At 44.7% G+C, this 25,907-nt stretch overlaps 1 protein-coding gene across 8 annotated transcripts in view; it reads right to left on the bottom strand.

Annotated features, from left to right (window-relative positions):
• The window catches only part of LOC141047087 (uncharacterized), a 503,667-nt gene that overhangs the window by 407,756 nt on the left and 70,004 nt on the right, over window positions 1-25,907 (bottom strand). For all 8 annotated transcript variants that reach the window (XM_073542037.1, XM_073542039.1, XM_073542036.1 and 5 more), the window contains 3 exons: window positions 1,592-1,741; window positions 1,282-1,461; window positions 1,075-1,198 (listed from right to left, as the gene is read on the bottom strand). In XM_073542037.1, the coding sequence (XP_073398138.1) occupies window positions 1,075-1,198; window positions 1,282-1,461; window positions 1,592-1,741 (454 nt within the window). The remainder of the gene's footprint in view (window positions 1-1,074; window positions 1,199-1,281; window positions 1,462-1,591; window positions 1,742-25,907) is intronic.

The following is a 25,907-nucleotide window of genomic DNA, read 5'->3' as shown; positions in this document are numbered from 1 at the left end:
AATGCTCCCTGAAATTTGTTAGTTTTAATACAAGTTGAAAAGTCAGGATAAAGGGAAACTCTGTTATTGTCCAGAAATTCACGCTTGGCCCTCACTGCACTTTTAATGATGTCGATCATAAAGGCAAAGTTTGGCCAGAAAGACTGGACCTGGTCTTATAGGGACCATATGAGCACATTCAGCAGCACAGAAGGGAGAGAAGGTAGATTCATCCAACAAGATATCAGGGATCTAGGAAGCCAACAGCATCGTTATCCTCCACTCTCTCTTACAGACCCATCATAATACTTTAAATTCAAGTGATTTTCTAACTTTTCTGCACATTGTACATACGCTTTCGTTCGGCTTTAGAGTTTTAAGATTTGGGCAGGTGAGGGTCAGCATTTTTATTTCCAGGGGGTAAGTGGATCCTCCAGGTCCTAAGTTCTTCCAAAAAGGGCTTTCAATACCCAAAGTCATTTGAACAGTTTTAGGTGGAGGAGAATGTTGTTGTCAGGAGGGAAAATGGTGATCACACATTTGTGATATGACTGTACTACACGACTAATAAAGCAGCCACAGCGATGACTGAAAAGAATCTGTGACTTCTCTGAATTTAATGGTTACTGCTCACCTGGGTAGTCATACATAGGAATCTCCTGTTCACACCGCTCATCACCCCTCACATATGTCTCTGTAGTATTAATATGGGTCAGATCTTTACCCTGAAACAAATAATGTAAAAGTCACAGATGGAGAAGTCACATCTATGATCAGCTCTAATCCTGCCATCTCCACCGTTCTCATTACACAAGTATAAAACATATAATACTGGTGAATAAAACAAGACTGAGCACAAGACCTTCACAGCCGTCTACACATCATAGGGGAGATCTCATGACACCTTCTCTCCATCTACCTGATGATTCTGAGGAACATTGGGATCTTCTTGTTTATAGTCCTGTAGAAGAGGACGGGGACATCTCTCTGGTGTTGTCATCTTACTGGATAGAACTGGAGGAAACACATACAGGGACTGAATTCATTGATAACAAAGATAATTATAGGCTGTGTGCATTTAGTCCTGTCTATTACCTGGTGATGTGAGGGGCTGGGGAACCTCCATCATGACGTCCTTGTACAGATCTTTGTGTCCTTCTAAATACTCCCACTCCTCCATGGGGAAATAGACGGCGACATTTTGACACCTTATAGGAACCTGACACATACAAAGATACCGTCATCCTCCCGATCCCTTCATAGCATTACTGTATAATGTCCCAATATTCCCACCAGTGTCACCTCTCCTGTCATCAGCTCAATCATCTTGTAGATGAGTGCTAGGATCTTCTGGTCATTGATGTCTTCATGTATCAGGGGGTGAGGTGGAGGCCCCATCATTGGGCTCAGGGGTCTTCCCCATCCCTCAGACACAGGGTTCTGACAGCGCTCACTAGAGGTCTTCTTCACTACTGTGTAATCCTGGTTATGGAGAGACACATTAATAAATCTCACTACAGACATTTCCAGAGTCCTCACCTCTCCAGTTCTGTTGAATCTGTTATTCCCATAGATAAGGATGATGTAATGTGATGTCATCAGAATCTCTCACCTCTCCAGTAAGCCGGAAGAGGATCTCTAGGGAGAGGTGTAATATCCTCTCCGCCATCTTGTCTCTGTCCATATCCATCTTTGATGGGTAATTCAGGAAAATTCTCTTATGTAGAAGATCTCCACTGAGAGGATCCGATATTGTAGAGACCTGAATGAGAAGATGAGCTGATGTAGCATCATAAAAATCCTGTGTAATAATACAATTACTGGAGATAATAAGGGAAACATATGAGATTTATTATTTTACAGTATTTAGTTTCCTTCTTTACATCTACTAATAAAACCTATATATTTAGGCCACAGACAACAAGCAGTTTCTTCCTCAGAGTCGGCAGCTGAATACGTTTCTCTAAGGCCTCTTTCACACTTCAGTTTTTTACAATCAGTCACAATCCGCCAGGTTTTGAAAAAAACGGATCCTCAATTTTCTTTTGAGGATCCGTTTTTTTCCCCCATTGACTTCCATTAATGGCGGATTGCTGTCCGTTGCATCCGTTTTTTTTGAGGATCCGCCAAAAGTTGCTGTCCGTCACCATCCTCAAAGATTTAAAAGCGGAGCTTGCAACGTTTTTTTCTCTGGCGGATCCTCCAGACACTCATTTAACCCGAAATTCTTTCTGGGTGCCGGCCAAAAAAATCTCTCTCTCTCTCTCTCTCTGCCAGCGGTTCCTTTAAATTTCCTCATTTTCAGCATCCGTCTGAAAACGGATCCTGTGCCATCCGTTCACATCAGTTGAGAACGGATCCGCTTGTCTGACTTTTTGACGGATTTGAACTGATGCAAAAAAACTGAAGTGTGAAAGAGGCCTAAGACTCATCTTCCATAACGCTAATTCTCATCTCATTTAAAAACACTGGAACCGGCATTAGCAATACTGCAGGAGATATTAATTACACGTGACATGAGAAATAACTACTTCATGATGAGGACGACATCTTCTATGGCTCTAGAAACATATTTAGCAATTATTTAATATTTAGCATTAGTAATACTGCAGGAGCTATTCATTACATGTGACATGAGAAATAACTACCGTATATACTCATGTATAAGCCGAGATTTTCAGCCCATTTTTTGGGCATAAAGTCCCCCTCTCGGCTTATACGCGAGTCATATACTGGGGGTGGGCAGTGGAGGGGGAGCGGTGTCAGGGACCATACTCACCCCCTCCTGGCACGTCTCTGCAGTCCCTGCTTCTCCCTCTGTCGTCTGCTTCCTGCGTTTAGTGGTCACGTGGTACCGCTCATTAAACTCATGAATATATGCATATTTATGAGTTTAATGAGCGGTACCACATGACCAGCTGAATGCAGGAAGCAGATGACAGAGGGAGAAGCAGGGGCTGCCACTGCACAGAAGACCGTGCGCCAGGAGGGGGACAGAGTAATATTCACCTGTCCCAGTTCCATCGCCGTGCACCGCTGTGTCTCCAGGTCCTCCTGCTGTGATGGCAGAGGGAGCGATGACATAGTCAGTGTGCGCCATCTGCTGAACGTCACTGCAGAGACCCGGGAGACACAGCGGTGGACGGCAATGGAACAGGGACCAGTAAATATTGCAGGTGCAGGGCGCTCAGGACACCAGCACCTTGCCCCCAGTGACAGAGAGGTGAATGTCATTTTTTTTAATTGCAGCAGCAGCAAATAAGGGGTATTTATGGAGAATCTTATGTGGCAGCATTAACCCTTGTGCAGCAGCATATGGGGGTATTTATGGAGCATATTTATGGAGCATCTTATGGGGCAGCATTATCCTTTGTGCAGCAGCATATTGGGGGTATTTATGAATCATCTTATGGAGCATCATTAACCCTTGTGCAGTAGCATATTATGGTGGGTATTTATGGAGCATCTTCTTGGGCCAGCATTAACCCTTGTGCAGCAGCATATTGGGGTACTTATGGAGCATCTTACGGGGTAGCATTAACCCTTGTACAGCAGCATATGGGGATATTTATGGAGCATCTTAAAGGGCAGCATTAACACTAGGCTTATATGTGAGTCAATAAGTGTTCCCCAGTTTTTTGTGGCAAAATTAGGGGGTCGGCTTATACACAAGCATATACGGCACTTCATGATGAGGACGACATCTTATACAGCTCTAGAAACATATTTGGCTGGAGTCCATCACTGATTCCATCCCCACCAGCCGTCTATATGAATGTTTCCCGCCTTCCCCGCACTGTAATCTTCTATCACCTTAAATCTCATGTGATTCACAAACAGAAGTTTGAGGCTTTTATAAAAGCTTTTTTTTGTTGGCACAAACAACGTGGACAGAAATGATCTGATCCCAAAGTTTCCATGTACAGTGTCTTATGGGATTTATTTCTTGCCTTAGGCTTTCCTTTTATAGGAAATACACCAGAACAAAACAGATAAAAGGTTTCAAATGAAAATTGGCTCCAACAGTTCTTGTAAAAATTAAAAAAGAAAAAAAAAGCGAAGACACATTTTATTATTTTTTAACAAGTGAAACTTTTTTTTTTTTTTTACAAATTAACCCTTTTGGGCCCCAGAACATAGATGTACACTGCAGGGACAGCACAGGTGCAGCTGCAACAAAAACCCTGGCAGTTTCATGATTGGAATACAAGGCTAGAAGGAGGATACAACTTATTTGCAAGAAACAGACTTGATAAACAAAGAGGAGGAGGTGTCGCACGGTATGTTATCCGCTTTTCTATCTGCACAGAGATTGAAGCTCTCTGTGGAAACTGTTTTGGTAAGAATACAAGGACAGAATAATTCAAAGGAAACCATTGTAGGCATTTACTACAGGCCACCTGTGCAAACTGAAGATAAGGATGAACTCTTTATGCATCAAATAATAATAATAATAATACATTTTATTTCTATAGCACCAACATATTCCGCAGCACTTTACATTTCAGAGGGGATTTGTACAGACAACAGACATTACAGCATAACAATAATCACATAGATTATAACAAATACCAAGAGGAATGAGGGCCCTGCTTGCAAGCTTACAATCTATGAGGAAAAAGGGGAGACACGAAAGGTGGGTGGTAACAATTGCCCTGATTGTTTGGACCAGCCATAATGTTAAGTGTGTAACAGTACAGACACACAGGGCTAATGGATGCATAAAGCATGTGGGAACATGATGCGGGGAACCTGGTTATGGTAAAACTTTTGACTGTGCCACCAAGGGATAGATTAGGTTAATGTGTTGAGGCGGTAGGCCAGTCTGAATAAATGCGTTTTCAGGGCACACTTAAACTTGTGGGGAATGGGGACTAATCGTATTGACCTGGGAAGTGCATTCCAAAGAATTGGCACAGCACGTGTAAAGTCTTGGAGACGGGAGTGGGAAGTACTGATTGTTGAGGATGCTAACCTCAGGTTATCAGCAGAACGGAGGGCGTGGGTAAGGTGGCACACTGAAACAAGGGAGATGTAGGGTGGTGCTGAGCCATGGAGAGCTTTGTGGGAGAGGGTAATAAGTTTGTACTGGATTCTGGAGAGGATGGACAGGCACAAGGTAGAGGCATCGGTGTAACGATTGGCGGGGAATATGATCCTGGCTGCAGCATTCAAGACAGATTGGAGAGGGGAGAGTTTGGTACGAGGGAGACCGATTAGAAGAGAGTTACAATAGTCGAGACGAGAATGAATAAGAGAAACAGTAAGAGGTTCTGCGGAGTCAACAGTAAGAAAAGGTCGAATTCTAGAAATCAAATAGCCAAGTTCTCCAAAAAAATATGACATAGTGGTCATCAGACAATTCAACTATCCAGACATTTGTTGGGAATCTCTCTCAGGCAAAACTAACTAGGTCAAGCAAATTCTTATCCTATCTTGCTGACAACTTTATCTTCGAAAAAGTAGGAGAGAAAACAAGGGAATCTGCTACCTTGGATCTAATCCTTATAAACAGGGAGGAAATGGTTGAGGAGGTAAAAGTGGCTGGGACCCTAGGAGGTTGCGGTCATGAATTTTGGATAACTAGAGGAGGAAGACCTGTGAAGACTCAGACTTCAATGTTAGATTTTAGAAAGGCAGATTTTAAGGGACTCAGAAATAGAATCGGAGGGATCCAATAGCTGGATATCCTTAAGGACAAAAATGTCCAGGAAGAATGGGAAATCTTGAAAATTGAGATTCTCAAAGCACAATCGTTAACAATTCCAAAAAGAGGGAAGAATAGGAAGTATTTAAGGAAACCAGGATGGATGAACACAAAACTAAAACATGCTAAAAAGGAAGAAAGAAATGGTTATCAAATGGAAAGAGGAAGGCATATCTAAAGAAGAATATAATGCTGTCTGCAGAAACTGCACACTAGCTAAAGAGGACAATGAATTAACCCCTTCATTACCAAGGGTGGTTTGCACGTTAACTCCAGGGCCAATATTTACAATTCTGACGACTGTCCCTTTATGAGGTAATAACTCTGAAGCGTTTCCATGGATCTCGGTGATTCTGACATTGTTTTCTCGTGACATATTGTACTTCATGTTAGTGGTAAAATTTCTTTCAAATAACTTGTGTTTATTTGTGAAAAAACAGAAATTTGGCGAAAATTTTGAAAATTTTCGCAATTTTCCAACTTTGAATTTTTATGCTCTTAAATCACAGAGATACGGCAAACAAAAAACTTAATAAGTAGCATTTCCCACATATTTACTTTACATCAGCACCATTTTGGAACCAAAATTTTTTTTTGTTAGGAAGTTATAAGGGTTAATATTTGATTTCTCATTTTTGCAACACCATTTTACTTTTACGGACCACATCACATTTGAAGCCACTTTGAGGAGTCTATAGGATAGAAAATACCCAAATGTGACACCATTCTAAAAACTTCACCCCTTAAGGTGCTCAAAACCACATTCAAGAAGTTTATTAACCATTCAGGTGCTTCACAGGAATTTTTTGAATATTTAAAAACAAAAAAAATGAACATTTAACTTTTTTTTCACAAAAAAATACTTCAGGTTCATTTTTTTTTATTTTACCAAGGGTAACAGGAGAAATTGGACTGCAAGTGTTATTGTGCAATTTGTCCTGAGTATGCTGATACCTGATATGTGGGGAGGAACCACTGTTTCGGTGCATGGCAGAGCTCAGAAGGGAAGGAGCGCCGTTTGACTTTTTCAATGCAAAATTGGCTGGAATTCAGATCGGATGCCATGTCGCGATTGGAAAACCCCTGATGTGCCTAAACAGTGGAAACCCCCACAAGTGACCCCATTTTGGATACTAGACCCTCCAAGGAACTTATCTAGATGTGTGGTGAGAACTTTGAACACCCAAGGGCTTCACAGGAGTTTATAACGTACAGCCGTACAATTAAAAAAATCATATTTTTTCCACAAAAATGATCTTTTCACCCTCAATTCTTATTTTTCCCCAAGGGTAACAGGACCCTAAAAGGTTATTGTGCAATTTGTCCTGAGTATGCTGATACCCCATATGTAGGTGTAAACGACTATTTGGGCGCGTGGCAGAGCTCGGAAGGGAAGCAGCGCCAATAGACGTTTTTGGCTGGAATTGAGATGGGACACCATGTCGCGTTTGGAAAGCCCCTGATGTACCAAAACAGTGGAAACCCCCCACAAATGACATCATTTTGGAAACTAGACCCCCAAGGAACTTATCTAGATGTGTCGTGAGCACTTTGAACCCCCAGTGCGTCACAGAAGTTTATAATGCCCGGGCGTGAAAATAAAAAAAATCGTATTTTTTCCACAAACATGAACATTTAGTCCCCAATTTTTATTTTCCCAATGGTACCAGGAGAAATTGGACCCCAAAAGTTGTTGTCCAATTTGTCCTGAGTACGCTGATACCTCATATGTGGGAGAAAACTACTGTATGGGCACACGTCAGGGCTCAGAAGGGAAGTAGTGACGTTTTGGAATGCAGACTTTGATGGAATGGTCTGCGGGTGTCATGTTGCCTTTGGAGAGCCCCTGATGTGCCTAAACTATTCAAACTCCCCACAAGTGACCCCATTTTGGAAACTAGACCCCCCACGGAACTTATCTAGATGTGTGGTGAGCACTTTGAACCCCCAAGTGCTTTACAGAAGTTTGTAACGCCCGGGCGTGAAAATAAAAAAATCATTTTTTTCCACAAAAATGATATTTTTGCCCCCAATTTTTTATTTTCCTAAGGGCAACGGAGAAATAGGACCCCAAAAGTTGTTTTGCAATTTGTCCTGAGTAGGCAGATACCCCATATGTGTGGGTAAAACACTGTTTGGGCGCATGTCAGAGCTTGGAGGGGAAGGAGCACCATTTGACTTTTTCAATGCAGAATTGGCTGGAATTGAGATTAGATGCCATGTTGCACTTGGAGAGCACCTGATGTGCCCAAACAGTGGAAAACCCCCAATTCTAACTCCAACCCTAACCCCAACACACCACTAACCCTAATCTCAGCCCTAGCCCTAATGGGAAAATGGAAATAAATATTTTCTTTTAATTTTATTATTTTTCCCTAACTAAAGGGGTGATAACAGGGGGGGTTGATATACAAATTTATGACGGTTTTTATATTTGGCAGCTGTCACACCCTAAAAGACGCTTTTTATTGTAAAAATAGTGTCATGATCCAAGGTGGATCTGACAAGTAAATGGACAAAGAACTTTTTTCCTTTGGCTTGGTGCCAAAGTGGTGTGATTGCCCCCCAGTGGCCATTAGAATTATTACACATGGTGTCATTTGTTCTAAGTTGCCCCGGTGGTGGTGAGTGGTATTACACTTTAGTTAATGTGCATGTATTACAAATCAGGTGTGAGGCTCTATAAAAGAGTTTCAGGTGTGTTTGATGATCGTTGGTGATATTGATAGTTCGTCATTTGGGAAGCAAGCCTGGGTGATGTAGGAGCTGAACTAGAGTCCTGGGCAGCCCAGCCAGAGGGGTTGAGTCAGCTATGGAGTCTGCAGGGAGTGCTGGCATGGATTGGTGGAGTTCAACAATGGTGTCTGGAAGAAGGGCTGGCATAGCGTGGTGGAGTCGCAGTTTATGGTGTTGGCAGGAAGTGCTTGCATGACTTGGTGGAGTGGCGACTATGGTGAGAGTTGCACTCAGCATGCTGGACTTGGTTGCTGAAGACTGGACTCAAGCATGCTGGACTTGTTGGCAGATAAGTTGGACTCAAGCATGCTTGACTTTTTAGCAGAAGCTGGACTCATCTTTGGGACTCTGTTTACTGGGCAGCTACAACTGGTGGTGGACTCTGCTCCAAGGCGGCACTATGGTGATGGATCCGGGTTGAGGAGAAGATGCACGCAGGTGGTGGGCTCTGTTGCTAGGAGCATACGCAACAGAGCAAAGCTAAGTGGTGTTTCCCCTGTTTTGCCATCTTTCCTCATGTGTGTTTTAATGCAGTGGTGGGATTAGTTTCCGCACCGACCAATTCCCTAGGGAGGGTTTAGGTGCAGGGCGAGCTAGGGTTTTTAGGTTCTTGTGCATCGCCCGGTGCGGAACCGGCAGAGGGAACGTTAGAAGTGCAGTGACACTGGCTCAGGGGAGTACAGGATGTCTCCACGTCCCTATTCCCTATCGCAGGGCCCACCATTGTTAATGTTACCCAGGTTTCCCCTTTATTATTTATAATAGTCTTACTGGAGGCGGGGTTTCCAGACTACTGTACATATAACGTGTATTACCTAAATTCGCAGTTGGAGGCGGTGTATCCAGCTGCACGTTTTATTATTTAAATTTGCCCTACTGGAGGCGGTGTATCCAGGGTCACGCGTGTCAAGGGTTCGCCTTGCGGTATTCGCTGCGTCCAGACACACATGACCGTGACAAATAGTTTTTGCATCACCACATATTGAGCTATAATTTTTCCATATTTTGACCCACCGACTCATGTGAGGTCTTATTTTTCGCTGGACGAGTTGACGTTTTTATTGGTATAATTTTCGGGCACGTGACATCTTTTGATCACTTTTTATTCCGATTTTTGGGACGCAGAATGAACAAAAACCAGCGTTTCATGAATTTCTTTTGGGGGGTGCGTTTACATCATTCTGTGTGCGGTAAAATTGATAAAGTGGTTTTATTCTTTGGGTCAGTACGGTTACAGCGATACCTCATTTAGGTCTTTATGTTTTAGTGGTTTTATGCAATGAAAACCATTTTATATAAAAAAATAATTATTTTTGCATCGCTTTATTCTGCGAGCTATAACTTTTTAATTTTTTTGCTGATGACGCTGTATGATGGCTTGTTTTTTGCGGGACAAGATGATGTTTTCAGCGGTACCATGGTTATTTATATCCGTCTTTTTGATCGCGCGTTGTTGCACTTTTTGTTCGGCAGTATGATAAATCATTTTTTGCTTTTTTTATTTTTTAAGGGGTTTGCTAAAGGGGTTAACTAATGGGACAGTTTTATAGGGCGGGTCGTTACGGACGCGGCGATACCAAATATGTGTGCTTTTATTGTTTTATTTCCAAAAAATGAATTAGGGATTTTTTTTTTTTAATTTAGCGATTTTTTTTTAAATTTTTACTTTTTTTTTAACTTTATTAGGTTGTCCCAGGGGGGACATCACTGTCCTGTGACAGATTGCTGATCTGTCACATCACAGATCACTGTGACAGATCAGCGATCCATCACAGGCATAGACGCAGACTTCAACATGCCTGCGCTTTGCAGGCACTGAGGAAGCCAGCTCCCTGCAGGCCCCCAAAAGGTCCCCGTCGCCATCTTGGATCTGGGGACCTGCAGGGAAAGAGTCCCCCACAGCAGCGCTGCACATTGCGCTGCTGTGGGGGGCTCAGGGAAGCACGGAGGGAGCCCCCTCCCTGCCGATGCTTCCCCTTAACCCCTGGTACACCGCGATAGTGTTTGATCGCTGTGTGCAAGGGGTTAACGTGTCGGGGGCGGTCCGTGACCGCCCCTGACACATTGTGCCGGGTGTCAGCTGTGAGCGCCGCTGATCGCATTAGACGTACTATTCCGTCCTTGGGACTTAGGTCCCAGGTCACATGGACGGAATAGTATGTCCATTGTAGGAAAGGGGTTAAGGCTTGCAAAAGATGTCAAAAGCAATAAAAAGGATTTTGGGGATATGTCACAAGTAAAACAAAAGTCAAAAATGCTATAGAATTTTTACAGAAAGAAAATGATGAAATGGTAAGAAAGGATGTTGAGAAGGCCAAACTTTTAAATTTCTATTTTGCATCTGTTTTCTCTCAGAAAGGTAACATCAACTGATCTTCGATGTCCTATTAAGGAAATAGAGGAATCCAGGATATCTATAAACAGAAAGATAGTGAGTAAACACTTAGCTAACATAAAATAATTCAAATCTCTAGGTCCAGATGAATTACACCCCAGGGTACTGAAGGAGATGGCAAAGGACATTTTTGAACCACTCTCCAAAATCATTGAAAATTCTTGGAGAAGAGAAGACCCAGAAGATTGGAGAAGAGCAAATGTTGTTCCTATCTTCAAAAAAGGGGAAGAAGGTGGACACAGGGAACTATAGGAGGGTGAGTGACTTCTATACCAGGAAAGATCTTTAAAAAAATTATTAAACATGTATGCAAGTCCCTGGATAAGAAAGAAGGGATTAGGCAGAGTGTTATGGTACTGCAGCACAGGACTATGGTAGGAGGGGGGAAAACTAACCCTGCACTGAGACTAGGCTGATACCTTACGATGGAGTGGGAGGACTCATTCCTTGCGAATAGACCCACCGACGATCCTAGGTTAATCTCAAGCGAAAACCTATAGGGGGAAGGAGATCCCTGAAAGATCTAAGGACTGGGTACAAAAACGAGTCACCTCCTAATAGAAAACAAAGAGAAGGCTGCAGAAACAAACTGAAAACAGAAACTAAGACTTGCAGAACCGGAGGTACCAGTGCTGCACTAATTAAACACACAGAAGGCAAAGCAAAGCTCCAAGCCAGAAATCAAGCGGATTAACACTGTTGTCCAGCAAGGAATTGGAGACAGGTGCAGGTTAATAAAGGGTGATACAATCACCTGACCCACGACAAACCCAGCACCAGTGGGAAAAGACCAGCAGCCAGAACACTACAAGTAAATGGCGGATAATCACAAACTGAACAGATTCTAACAGTACCTCCCCTTTAACGAGGATCCCCCGGATCCTCTAAGCTGGGCCTTATTCGGAAATCTCCTGTGAAAAGCCTTAATTAATCTTGAGGCTGTGACATCCACAGCTTTCACCCAGGAATTGTCCTCGGGACTGAAACCCTTCCAGGACACGAGATACTGTAAGCCTCCTCTGTGCCACTTGGAATCAAGATTGCGTTAAATCTCAAACTCACAGTCCTCATCAATTGGAGGAGGAGAAGGCATAGCCACCTTGTCTGGCATGTCAACTTTCTTCAGCAAAGATACATGGAAAACAACTAATTTTCCAGGAAAAAGGAATGTCTGATCTGACCGCTGCAGAGTTGACAATCTGAACCACTTTGAAGGGTCCTACAAACTTTGACCCAGGGATCTTTAAATGCAGATTCCTAGAGGACAACCAAACCATGTCCCCAACAACAAACCTCGCCTCCCTTCTTCTCTTGTCAAAATATTTCTTAGACCTCCTATTAGCCTGATTCAGATTATGGTGAACACTGGTCCAAACCCTTTCCAAATTTCCAGAAAAAGTCTCCTCTCCTCAGACACGGCCGACCCAATATTAGAAAAAGGACCAAAAGATGGATGCTTCCCAGTACAACAAAAAAAAAAAAAAGGAGAACACTGTCACAAAAGGCATGCCAAAATCGAGCCACAAACTGTGGTCCCCTATCGGAGACAATGTCCATGGGAACATCATGGAGTCTGACAATCTCTTTCACAAATGCCCTGGCAAGTGTCTTAGCGCAGGGTAATTTATTGAACGGGACCAGAGGATACATCTTACTGAACCGATCCACTACAACCCAGCTGACAGAAAAACCCTCAGAGATCAGCAGGTCGGTGATCAAATCCATTGCAAGATGCGTCCATGGGGAACTAGGAACCTCTAACGGGCACAGCAACCCTGTCGCTGGAGAATGAGAAGCCTTAGACCTAGCGCACACGGTACACTGATGCACCCACTTGACGATTTCTCTTAGCCACCCCGGCCACCAGAAACTCCGACCGATTGACTTCCAATAAAAAAAAACAAAAAACCAAAAAAAACGAAGGAGGAACAACATCCAATCTGGGTGAAAAAATTAAATTCCTTTATTCTGCCAACAGTACTGATGGCAGAATAAAGGAACTGAATTTTTTCACCCGGATTGGATGCTGTTCCTCCTTCGTTTTTTCTGTGAGTTATGGTTCCTGTTGGGTCCCGGGACTTTTGGAGCGTGCATCCCAGTGAATAATCTGTGTTCTCTTGGCTGCATCTGTTCAATCGACTTCGTAGTCTCGGCAATCCCTGGATGACCCGCCAAACGAGATTCATGACATTCAGTAAACAAAGCTCTCCTCAGAGCTTTAGGCACAAATAATTTCCCATACAGAGTGTTAGTTGGTGCTGCATCCTGGGCTTTAAGAATGCTATTTTCCAACTCAGAACCTAATGCTGCCACCACCACCCCTTTCTGCAGAATAGATTCCTCCTTTTCAGTATTAACCACTGGGGAGAAACTTTGAGACAAAGCATCAGTTTTAACATTCTTTGTCACAGTGATATAGGTCACAGAGAAATGGAACCAGGCAAAAAACAATGTCCACCTAGCTTGACAAGCATTCAAACGTTTAGCAATATCCAGATAGATCAGATTCTTATGATCAGTAAAGACTTGTATTGGATTTCTAGCGCCCTCCAAAAATGTCACCAATGCTCAAACACAAGCTTAATAGCCAGCAATTCTCGGTTCCCAACATCGTATTTGAGCTCCGCCTCTGACAATTTCTTAGAAAAGAACGCACAGGCATGTACCCCATCTTCTCCCTCCTGTGACAGAACAGCCCCCACTTCTACTGATGAGGCATTCACCTCTACCAGAAAGGGCTTAGTCTCATCTGTCTGGATCAAAACAGGAGCAGAGCTAAACTTCTCCTTGAGATGCTCAAAGGCCTTAACAGCCTCAGGCGGCCATTTTACAGTATTGGAACCCTTCTTAGTCTGATCATTAAGGGGTTTGGCGATAACAAAAAAATTCTTTATGAACTTTCTGTAATAATTAGCAAATCACATGACTCTCTGAATTGACTTCAAGCATTCAGGTGTAGGCCACTCCAATACTGCCTGAACCGTCACTGGGTCCATCTCAAACCCATCACTGGAAAAAATGTACCCCAAAAAGCTAATTTTCTGTACCACAAACTCGCATTTCTCCAGTTTAGCAAAGAGTGTGTTTTCTCTCAGAATCTGCAGAACCTCGCAGACTCTCTGCCAATGCGACTCCAGATCTGGCGAGTAGATCAAAATATCATCCAAATAAACGATAACAGTCCTACCAATCAACAGCCTCAGAATGTCGTTAATGAAATTTTGAAAGAAGCCGGAGCATTTGTAAGGCCGAAAGGCATTACCAGATACTCAAAATGACCTTCTAGGGTATTAAAGGCTGCCTTCCATTCATCGCCTTCTTTAATCCGCAGCAAATCATATGACCCACGGAGATCAATCTGAGCGAACCACTTGGCAACTAATTGGTTAAACAAATCCGGAATTAGCGGCAAGGGGTAAGGATTTTGCTCAGTGATCTTATTAATCTCCCTGAAATCCAGACACGGCCTAAGACTCCCATCTTTTTTTTTACAAAAAAGAATCCCACCGCCACAGGGGACTTGGAGGGTCTTATATGACCTGCAGCAAGACTATTCCACAGGTATTCCTTTAAGGCCTCCCTCTCAGGAATCATCAGATTAATTAAATGACTCTTAGGGAGAGTAGCACATGGGACGAACTCAATAGCGCAATCGTGATCTCTATGCGGTGGTAGAGCTTGTGACTCAAATTCAGAAAATACTTTCCAGAATTCCTGAATGGGTTCAGGTAGCTCCTTTTTTCACAACAGCAATGTGTACATCACAACATTTCCCATAACACCCCTGAACCCAGGATCTTATAGTATTTGATGGCCAGTCCAGTACAGGATTGCGCATTTTTAAACAGGGTAGCCCCAGGATGACTGGAAAAGGCCATTTTTTCAAGTACAAATAAATCTAAAGATTCCTGGTGCTCCATATTCACAATGAGTGGAAACCCGGTGACCTTTCGAGAAACGCACCCATGCTCTAGAGGAGTGTTATCAATCGCCACTACAGGAAAAGGGGATAATAAAAGGTACAGACGGCATCTTATACTTGTCTAGAAATTGTTGATCGATCAAATTCAGTGCAGACCCACAGTCCACCATCAATTGAAAATCCATAGTATGACCATGACAGATAGAATTACCAGGTAAAGAAACTCCTGCGGACCTTAAAAATGCAATACGAACAGGTGGTTTACTCTGACCCTTTTTTTTTCTTTTCCTGATTTATGCGACCTTCACATTGCTTAATAAAATGGCCAGTCTTACCTCAATAAAGACATAGCCCCTGAGAAAAACTTCTCTCCCTTTCCTGGGAACGAGAGGACATCGCCCCAAGTTGCATCGGTTCCCCATAGTCCACGGGTGTCTCTTGAGAGACAGGGCCCAGCAAAATTGAAGCCTTCTCCTCATTCTGTCTGTCTCTCAATCTTCTATCCACCCTGATAGCTAATTGCATGGCAGCCTCAAGTGTAGCAGGTGCAGGTATGCAATGAGTAAATCTTTAACCCTGTCATTCCAACCTGCTAAAAATTGACTTTTGAGTGCTGGATCATTCCAGCTGACTTCTGCAGAACATCGTCTGAACTGGGTACAATATTCCTCAGCGTCACCAGATCCCTGTGTCAGCCATCTGAGGTTAGCTTCGGCTGTTGTGACCCCATCCGGATCATCATAAATTAACCCCATAGCAGAAAAAAATGCTTCTACTGACACCAAACAAGGGTCATCTGGACGCAATGAAAACGCCCAAACTTGCAGCTCCCCTCACAATAAGGACATAACAATCCCCACACGCTTTAATTCAGCCCTTGAAGACCTGAGTCTAAGCCGAAAATAAAGTAAACATGCATTTTTAAACGAAAACAATTCCTGCCGTTTACCAGAAAAACATTCAGGCAAACCCACCTTAGGCTCTTCAGGGCAGACTTCTGGGCAGTTACGTACTGATGTAAGCTGGCAACTTCCAATGTTAACTTTTGCATGCGTTGAGCGAGGTCCTGAACGCTGTTCATTTTGCAGAAATCCGGGTGGGCTTTTTTTTTTTTTCTTTTCTTTTAATACTTTCTCGGGCTGGACAAACTGTTACGGTATTGCAGCACAGGACTAGGGTAGGAGGGGGAAAACTAATCCTGCACTGAGACTAGGCTGATACCCTACGATGGAGTAGGCGACTCATTCCCTGTGAATAGACCCACCGATGATCTTAGGTTAATCTCAAGCGAAGACCTATAGATAGGGGGAAGGGGGTCCCTGAAAGGTCTAAGGACTGGGCACAAAAACAGGTCACCTCCTAATAGAAAACAAAGTGAAGGCTGCAGAAACAAACTGAAAACAGAAACTAAGACTTGCAGAACCGGAGTTACCAGCGCTGCTCTAATTAAACACACAGAAAGCAAAGCTCCAAGCCAGAACTCAAGCGGACTAACACTGTTGTCCAGCAAGGAATGGGAGACAGGTGCAGGTTAATAAAGGGTGATACAATCACCTGACCCAAGACAAATCAAGCACCAGAGGAAAAAGACCAGCAGCCAGAACACTACAAGAAAAAGGCGGATAGTCATTAACTGAACAGATTCTAACAGTCAGCATAGGTTTGTAACTAACAAGTCATGTCAGACTAACTTAATTTCCTTCTATGACTGAATCACTGACTGGGTGGATCATAGAAATGCTGTAGATATACACTGCTCAAAAAATAAAGGGAACACTCAAACAGAATATAATGCCAAGTAAATCAAACCTCTGTGAAATCCACCTGACCAGTTAGGAAGCAATACTTATGAATGGGTCACCGAGGAGGATAACCGGGGGAATAAGCTAGGCAACCAGAAAACCAGAAAGGTTTGTAACTTAGCGGATTGCAGACGCCTAAACCTAACAACACAACTAGAAGAAGCTGTGGGATGTGCCTACGATGCCCTAGATGCCTCTGCACAGCCAAAGAGTCAACTAAGCCTAAAGCAAGAAAGGGGAAAGCTAAACTGCCCCGGAGTAGAACCCCAAAGGAATTTGATAGCCCCCAAACATATATTGACAGTGAGAGAAGATGAAGCACAAACACAGGCAGAAAATAGAATGATGGGGCCCAAACTGTCTAGATAGAACAGGACAGGAAAGATACTGTCTGCAATCACGCAAAAACCCTAAAAAAATCTAACATCAGATATGAAAAAATACTGAGGCCACACGACCACTCCCGCACTAGATCAGCATTCTGGTGTGAACTGGAAGCAAAGCAAAAGATACTGATATAACAGGGGATTAGCAATATTGTACAGACTGACATAAGCTGTGACATATGGAGCGGGGTCGAGCACCGATCCCAGCAGGGAACAATGCTGAACCTACACAACAAAGCAGAAAGCAGATAAAGGCAAAAACTGGATCAAATGCAAAAGATTCCAGCAAACAAATAAACTTATCTGAACGATGCAGGACCAAGCAGGGGACAAGCAGACTTCAAAATGCAAAGGAAGAAAGCCAAATCACCAGCAACAACTGAGGGAAGCTTGCTCACTTACATCTGACTTCCACTCATCCTCTTCAGGTGATTGACTCCTGTCAACCCGACCAGCTCCACTACCCGCAGCAACCACCAGAGGGAGCCCAACCTCGAAACTCAGGTCAAGAGTGTTCACAACAGTACCCCCCCTTGAGGGGTCACCAAACCCTCATCAAAGCCACCAGGCCGATCAGGAAGGGTCCGGTGAAAGGCATGAACCAATCTCTCAGCATGAATGTCAGAAGCAGGCACCCAAGAATTATCCTCCTGACCATAACCCTTCCACTTGACCAAGTACTGGAGTCTGTCTAGCCAGACAAGAATCCAATATCTTCACCTCATACTCCAGATTACCCTTAACCAATACAGGATCATGGGGCGCAGTCATGGGAACTACTGGCTCCACAAACCTTTTCAACAAAAATTTATGAAAAATGTTGTGAATCTTAAACGTTCCTGGAAGAGTCAAACGGAAAGAAACGGGATTAAGGATTTCCAAAATCTTATAAGGTCCAATGAACCTTGGCTGGAATTTTGGAGATGCAACTTTCATAGGAATATTTTTTTTGGACAACCTAACCATGTCACCCACTTTAAACCGAGGACCAATGGTCCTATGCCGGTTGGCAAACCGTTGGGCCTTCTCCTGAGCGTGAGACAACTTATCCACTACTTGATCCAAAATCTGCTGCATTCTCTCTACCACAGAATCCACACTTGGGCAGGCTGAACCCAAAGTTCCAGAAAAAAGAAGACATCAAAATGTCAGAACTAACCCTATTATTTAGGGCAAATTTGGCCAAGGGCAATGATGAGATGCAGTCCTCTTGATCAGCAGACACAAAACATCTCAAATAGGTTTCCAAAGTCTGGTTTGTTCTCTCAGTCTGCCCATAGGTCTGAGGGTGATATGCAGAGGAGAAAGACAAATGAATTCCCAGTTTTGAACAAAAAGCTCTCCAAAATCTGGAAACAAACTGGACTTCTCTGTCCGACACAATGTTCTCAGGAATACCGTGCAAACGAACCACCTGTTGTAAAAACAAGGGCACCAACTCAGAAGAAGATGGCAACTTTGGGAGTGGTACAAGATGGACCATCTTAGAAAATCTATCATAGATCACCCAGATAACAGTTATTCTCTGAGAGACAGGGAGATCAGAAATAAAATCCATTGAGATATGGGTCCATGGCCTCCTGGGAACCGGCAGGGGCATTAATAAACCACTAGAATGAGAACAGGGTTTGGACCGAGAACAAGTCCCACAGGACTGCACAAAATTCCTGTCATCACGAGATAAGGCAGGCCACTAAAAGACCGATTCACCAAATCTCTGGTACCAAAAATACCAGGATGACCAGCTAAGGCGGAGCAATGAATTTCAGACAGACATTCTTCTCCTCCACTGGTCAGGGACATACAATCTTCCCATAGGGCATCGTTCAGGTTTATCCTCCTGAAATTCTTCCAGGGCACGTCTCAAATCAGAAGAGATGGTGAAAAGAACTACACCCTCATTTAGAATGGTAGTAGGCTCGGTCACATCAAGAGAATACGCAAAGAAACTCCTAGAAAGGGCGTCCGCCTTAACATTCCTACTGCCCGGAAGAAAGGAGCCCACAAAATTAAAATGCGTGAAAAAACAAGGCCCACCTAGCCTGTCTAGAATTCAAGCGCTTGGCTGATTCAAGATAAGTCAAATTCTTGTGGTCGGTGAGGACCACAACTTGATGTATAGCTCCCTCCAACCAATGTCTCCACTCTTCAAATGCCCACTTCATGGCCAACAATTCCCAATTCCCCACATCATCGTTACATTCAGATGGGGAAAATTTTCGAAAAAAGGCGGCACAGGGATTCATCTTAGAGGTTACTGGATCTCTCTGAGACAAAACGGCTCCTGCACCAATCTCAGAAGCATCTATCTCCACCTGAAATGGAAGTGAAACGTCAGGTTGCCATAAGACCGGAGCAGCAGTTAAAATAAAATTAGTCTTACTGGTAATTCGGTTTCTAGGAACTTTCCACGACAGCTATATCGGAGGATGTCTCCCCGCCCTAAAGGGAGACAGGAAGTGCACAAGAGGTTAAATAACCCTCTCTTTCCTGTTACCTTCACTGTTTTTTCTGTACACAATAGCATGTATAGTTACCACCAAAGTGCAGGAATCATCCAGTAGAGTATCAGATACGGAGGGAAATTAGTGCTGTCGTGGAAGGTTCCTAGAAACTGAATTACCGGTAAGACTAATTCTATTTTCTCTAGTCACCTTCCACGACAGCCACAGCGGAGTAATACCAACAGCTAATTTCTATAGGGAGGGATCACAGGCTGCAGAACTCGTCTGCCAAATGTTAAATCCCTATTGAAATTCAGCCTGTAATGTCTGGTGAACGTGTGGATAGGCAACCAGGTGGCGGCTCTGCATATCTGATCTGACGAAGCATTCCCCCTCTCTGCCCATGATGTTTCTATCGCACGGGTACAATATGCCTTCAGTGAAGCTGGTGGATCCAGTTTCTGTGATGAGTAGGCCAGGCAAATAGACTCTGATCCAGTTTGTGATCGTGTTCTTTGCCGCCTTCTTGCCTTTATTTTGTCCTGAGAACTGGATGAATAGATTCTGGTCAATCCGCCAGGCTTCAGTCTGCTGTATGTAAAATAGGACCACTCTGCGAATGTCGAGAGTGTGGAAGGTGTCTTCCTTAAGGTTGAAAGGGTTTGGGCAGATTGAGGGTAGCACAATATCCTTATCCCTATGTAATTTTGAGACCAATTTAGGTCATATCGGAGGAATACCAACAATCAATTTCTTAGAGAGGGACAACAGCCTGCAGAACACTTCTGCCAAACGTTAAATCCCTGTTGAAATTTAGTCTATAATGTCTGGTGAATGTATGGACAGATGACCAGGTTGGTGGCTCTGCAAATCTGCCCAGAAGATGCGTTCCCTCTTTCTGCCCACGATGTTGATACTGAACAAGTACAGTGGGCTTTTAGAGATGTAGGAGGAGGAACTTTCTGTGATGAGTAGGTGAGGCTGATAGCTTGCTTGATCCAATTCGCGATTGTATTCTTTGCTGCCTTTTTGCCTTTATTCCGACCGGACATTTGAATGAATAAATTCTGGTCAATCCTACAACTCTCCATCTGCTGGAGGAAGAAGAGAACTACTCTACGGACATCGAGGGTGTGAAAGACTTCTTTTTTCGAGTTGGTGGGGTTTGGACAGAAGGAAGGCAATACAATGTCCTGGAACCTATGAAAGTTCGAGACTACCTTAGGCATAAAGTAGGGGGTCTAACCTCAGGATGATGCTATCCTCCATGATGGTCAAGTATGGCTCCTGTATTGAAAGGGCCTGCAATTCTCCTATGTGCCTTGCGGTAGTAATTGCTTCAAGGAACACTGTTTTTAGCATTAAGTTTTTCAGAGTCGTGGAAGACGGTGGTTCAAATGGCTCCCTGGTCAAGCCATTGAGAACTAGGTTCAAGTCCCAGGGGGGAACCTGGTTACGGAGTCTGGGACAGATTCTAGTTGCTGAGGTTTTGAAACGCTTGATCCATCGATGGCTTGCCAGATCTTGATCGCAGAATGAACAAAGGGCAGACACCTGAACCTTTAATGTACTAAGTGTGAGTCCTAGATCTAGGCCGTTTTGAAGAAACTCCAAGATCTGTGCGATATTAGGTTGGAAGGGGTCTGGAGCAATTGGGGAACACCAAGATGAGAACTTCTTCCAAACCTTCCAGTAAATGGCATTAGTCACTGGTTTTCTACTCTTCTGTAGAGTTTGGATCACTTTTTCGGACAGAACTTTAGCCTTTAGAATTCCGGCTTCAGTAGCCAGGCCGCAAGGTTCATTTTGTGCGGGTCTGGGTGCAGTAGAGGACCCTGGTGAAGGAGATCTGCCCTAGAGGGCCAAAGTATTGGGCCTTCCCGAGCCATGTTCCATAGGGCTCCGTACCAGCTTCTCACTGGCCACAAGGGAGCTACTAGGATTGTGGTGACTTGCTCTGCCCGTATCTTCTGTAGTGTTTTTGCTATCATGGGAATCGGAGGGAAGGCGTAAGCCAGATCGAACTGCCACGGATGGGAGAAGGCATCTACTTCCCATGCTCCGTTGGTGGGACTAAGGGAAAAAAAAAAAAAAAAAAAAATGTTTCCACCTTCGCGTTTTGACCGCTGGCAAAAAGGTCCACATTGGGATTTCCCCACCTTGACACCAGAGTCAAAAAAACTGTTTGGTCTAGGGTCCATTCCCCGGGATGAACATGCTTCCTGCTGAGGAAGTCCACCTACGCATTGTCCGATGCCCTTAGATGTACAGCTGATATGGACAACAGATGCTTCTCTGCCCAAGAAAAAATTCTTGCAGCCACCAGTTTTAGGTTGAAGAATTTCGTGCCTCCTTGGTGCTGGATGTAGGACACTGTAGTCACATTGTCTGAGCAGATACATACATGATGATTTTGGACAAGGGTTGACGCTGCCTTCAACGCTTCCTCTACAGCTTTCAGTTTTCTCACTTTTGAGGAGCTGGCTCTTACGTTTGGGGGCCATATCCCCTGGAAGTGTGAATTCTCCACTATAGTACCCCAGCCTCTCTGACTGGCGCCTGTGGTGATGATTTTCAGGGGAAACTGATCCCAGCTGACCCCCCGCTGGAGGTTCTGGTAGTCCAGCCACCATAGGAGAGACGCCATCACATGACCAGGAAGAGGGGTTCTCTTGGTCAGTGTATTCTGATATTTCTTCGAATATCGGAGTACATAGGACTGAAGGATCAGAGTATGGGCTTGAGCCCAGGAGACAGCTTGGATGCACGCTGTAAGCGAACCTAGGATGGACATTGAGTCTCTCAGGGTTAGTGCCCTCTGGTCTCTGAACTTGGAGACCCTCTAAACAAGGTCGAGTTTCCGTTCCCTGGGTAGAAAAGATGTTCGCCTTTCTGAGTCCAGGAGTATCCCCAAGAACTTCTTCCTTGTAGAGGGAAGGCCTGATTTCTCCAGGTTGGGGATCCAACCCAATGACTGTGAAATCTCCAGGGATTTCTCTACGTCCTGGTTCAGGCGAGATATGGATGGAGCCATTATTAGAAGGTCATCTAGGTATGGGACAATGCAGATCCCCTGCTGGCGAATGAAGATCATTGCCTCTGTCATTATCTGATGACACCCCAAACGGCAGGATATTGAACTGGTAGTGGTTGACCTGGGGACCCTGGGAAACCACAAACCTGAGGAAGCTCCTGTGATCTGGATGAATTGGGACGTGATAGTAAGCGTCCCTCAGGTCTATTGTGGCCATCACCCAATTTTGTCCTATGAGGGGGATTGCTGACTTGACCGACTCCATCTTGAATCGTCTGTACTTTACCACTTGGTTCAAGGGTTTTAAATGTATTATAACCCTGTGCTTCCCTGAGGGTTTTACAATTATGAAGAGGCGAGAGTAGTGGCCTCTGCCTATCTCCTGTTGTGGAACTGGGGAGATCGCTCTTGCTTGCAGAAGTGTTTTTAGGTCTGACAGCAAGGATTTTTGGAGGTGCGCTTGTAGGGAGGTTACTCTCAGGCATTTAGGGGGAGGACTCTCAAATTCCAATCTCAGTCCGTCGTGAATGGTGCACAGGACCCATTGGTTTGAGGTTATGGATTGCCATTCATCTATGAAATTCAAGAGTCGGCCCATGACCGGAGTACTGTCATTGTTTGCCCGTAGAATTTTGTTGTTGGGGGGCCCAAAATATTTCTGCCCTTACCTCCTTTCGGATAACCCCACAGGCCGGGGGGGACAAAAAAAAAAAAAAAAATCTTTTCCTAGGTTTCTTTTGTTCTGGAACCGACTTCTTATCCGTGGCTTTCTCCAGGATGTCATCCAGAGCTGGGCCAAATACATAACTTCCCTGGAAGGGAATCACACAGAGTTTTGTTTTTGACATAAAGTCTCCTCCCCAAGATTTCAGCCACAGCGTTCTTCTGGCTGAGTTGGAGAGAACCGCAGACTTTGCTGCTACTCGTATGGATTCAGCAGAAGCATCAGCTAGGAACCCTGTCGCTTTCTGTCATAGGGGAAGAGAGTCAAGGATTTCTTCTCTGAGTGAGGTGGTCCTCCAGTGTACGCAGCCAGCAGAATAGGGACCTGGCTACACATGTAGAGGCTTTATTGGCCTTAAGCAGGGTTGTGAAGGCGTCCCAGGATTTCCTGAGCAAGCTCTCAGTTTTCCGATCCATGGAATCCTTGAGCTGAGATAAATCTTCAAATGGAAGAGCCGTTCTCTTAGTTACCCTGGACACCTGCATGTCTACTTTAGGGACCTCCCATATGGAGCAATCTCCATCCAAGGGACACCAAGTCCCTTCTCGGGGAGGGCGCATTCCTGCATAACCAGATTTCAGATGTTTTCGTGAATGGGAAACCCCTTTTGATCTTTGGGCTTCAGTCCCCCAAACATTTCATCCTGTATAGAGTATTCCACTTCCACCTCTTCCAATCCCATAGTGCCTCTTACCATATTAACTAAATCACCCATATCTTCAGATGAGAAGTAGTATTTTTTGTTATCGGATTTGGGAGCAGAAGTGGAACTCTCATTTCTCACGCATCCTCTGAGTTAGAGGTATCAATTTCGATAGAGTCAGATTCCACAGGAGCAGATTTCCTTTTCCTAGTAGGAGGGGGCTGTGGCGTCGTGGTCTGGGCAATGGTCATCATAGAAGTTTGGACTTCTTGTTTGATGAGGGTTTTTATACTGTCCAGTAGGGAGGGCTGCTCTGCACATATTATATCATCCGTGCAGGGCTGACATAGCTTCTTAGTATATGCCGAGGGAAGTTTGGTACCACACACACACTTGCGGCTTGGTTTCTTTTTAGGGTCAGAGGCCTTGTCTCCCTAAAACAGAGAGAGAAGGCATACTAAGTCACCTCAGAGACCACCTGGACAGAATAAGGGGGGACCCACCCCACTACTTACAGAAGGAGGGTGAACGCTGGGCTCCGCTGAAGCAGATAGTGAGGGTTTATCATCTTCCATGGACAGTCTGTCACAGTCTGTACAGAAAATGGCCTTACCTGGATGCACCCAGACCAGGGTTTAAATAGCCGAGGTCCATCCAGCGTGTTCTGTGCTCCTCCGCCAGTCCACAGGTGGGGATCATGCCAATCCCCCCTCCTTGCAGCTGATTCATCAGCTGTTCAGCGGCCGTCCTGTTTCCCCACCCCCTTTGGGGTTGCTGGCTCCGCCCACTTGGTCCCGGTCCGGCCTCCATTGCTTAGCGGCCGGTGTCGGTGGGACGCTAGGGGTCGGTGGAGCTCCAGCGCTGACGGGGGCCCGAGACGCTGTCGGCGGCCCTGTAATACTGGCCGCATGAGCATTTCAGCCAGGAACGCAGGTGGGAGGCAAACCAGAAGTTCAGCGCCGGTCCCCCTTCACTTCCACTGCACGCGTGCGCCTGCCACATGGAGAGGAGGATGCCAGGGAGCTCACAGAGGACCTCGGCCGCACATCACTGCCCCGCTTTATCCTGCAGACGGGCACAGGAGGGGCGGGCAGGGGTCCCGAGTCCAGCTGAAGCGGAGACGGGAGCAGCCATTATGCGGTGGAGAGCGGAGCCCCCGACCGTTGGCCGCCCGGCTTCAGGTAACCGCCGTAGTGCCTCCGGTCGCCGGCCACAGCAGTACTATCCGGACCTCTTCATGCCCCATAGGTGACAGGAAAAACACTGGAGGTAGCAGGAAGGGGAGAGTTATTTAACCTCTTGTGCATTTCCTGTCCCCCATTAGGGTGGGGAGACATCCTCTGATATGGCTGTTGTGGAAGGTGACTAGAGAATCTCCGCTTAAGCTCCCGAAATGCCAAGACTGCCTCTGGAGACCAAATCACCACATCAGCGCCCTTTTTGGTCTAATCCGTCAGTGGTTTAACAATACCAGAAAAATTACTTATGAATTTACAGTAGAAATTAGCAAAACTCAAAAACTTCTGGAGAGCCTTCAAGGAAGTGGGCCGAACCCAATCATAAATGGCCTGGAGCTTGGCCAGGTCCATTTCAATAGCAGACGGGGACAAAATGAATCCATAAACGCAATCTTTTGTACGCCAAAGAGACATTTCGATCCCTTAACATACAGAGCATTTTCTCTCAAAATCCGGAACACAGTCCGAACATGTTCCACATGAGAATCCCAATCACTGGAAAAAAATCAAAATATCGTCCAAATAAATGATCAAAAACTTATCCACAAAGTCCCAGAAAATATCGTTCATGAAAGATTGGAAGACGGAAGGGGCATTAGTGAGCCCAAAAGGCATCACTAGGTACTCAAAATGTCCCTCAGGAGTATTAAACGCCGTCTTCCATTCATCACCGTGCTTGATGCGAATAAGATTATATGTCACCTTAGGTCAAGCTTGGTAAACCAACTAGCACCTTTAACTCTGGAAAATAAATCAGAAATCAGGGGTAACGGATACTGATATTTAATAGTGATTTTATTAAGGAGACGATAAGCCGGATTACTTACCGGTAATGCTCTTTTAAGGAGTCCACGACAGCACCCATTGGAGGTAGCGTGATCCGCCCGAAAGGAACAG

The sequence above is a fragment of the Dendrobates tinctorius genome, unplaced genomic scaffold (genome assembly GCF_039654945.1).
Source record: "Dendrobates tinctorius isolate UK_male_01 unplaced genomic scaffold, ASM3965494v1 ptg000126l, whole genome shotgun sequence".
NCBI lineage: Eukaryota > Metazoa > Chordata > Amphibia > Anura > Dendrobatidae > Dendrobates > Dendrobates tinctorius.
This window is presented reverse-complemented; position numbering and strand designations above follow the sequence as displayed.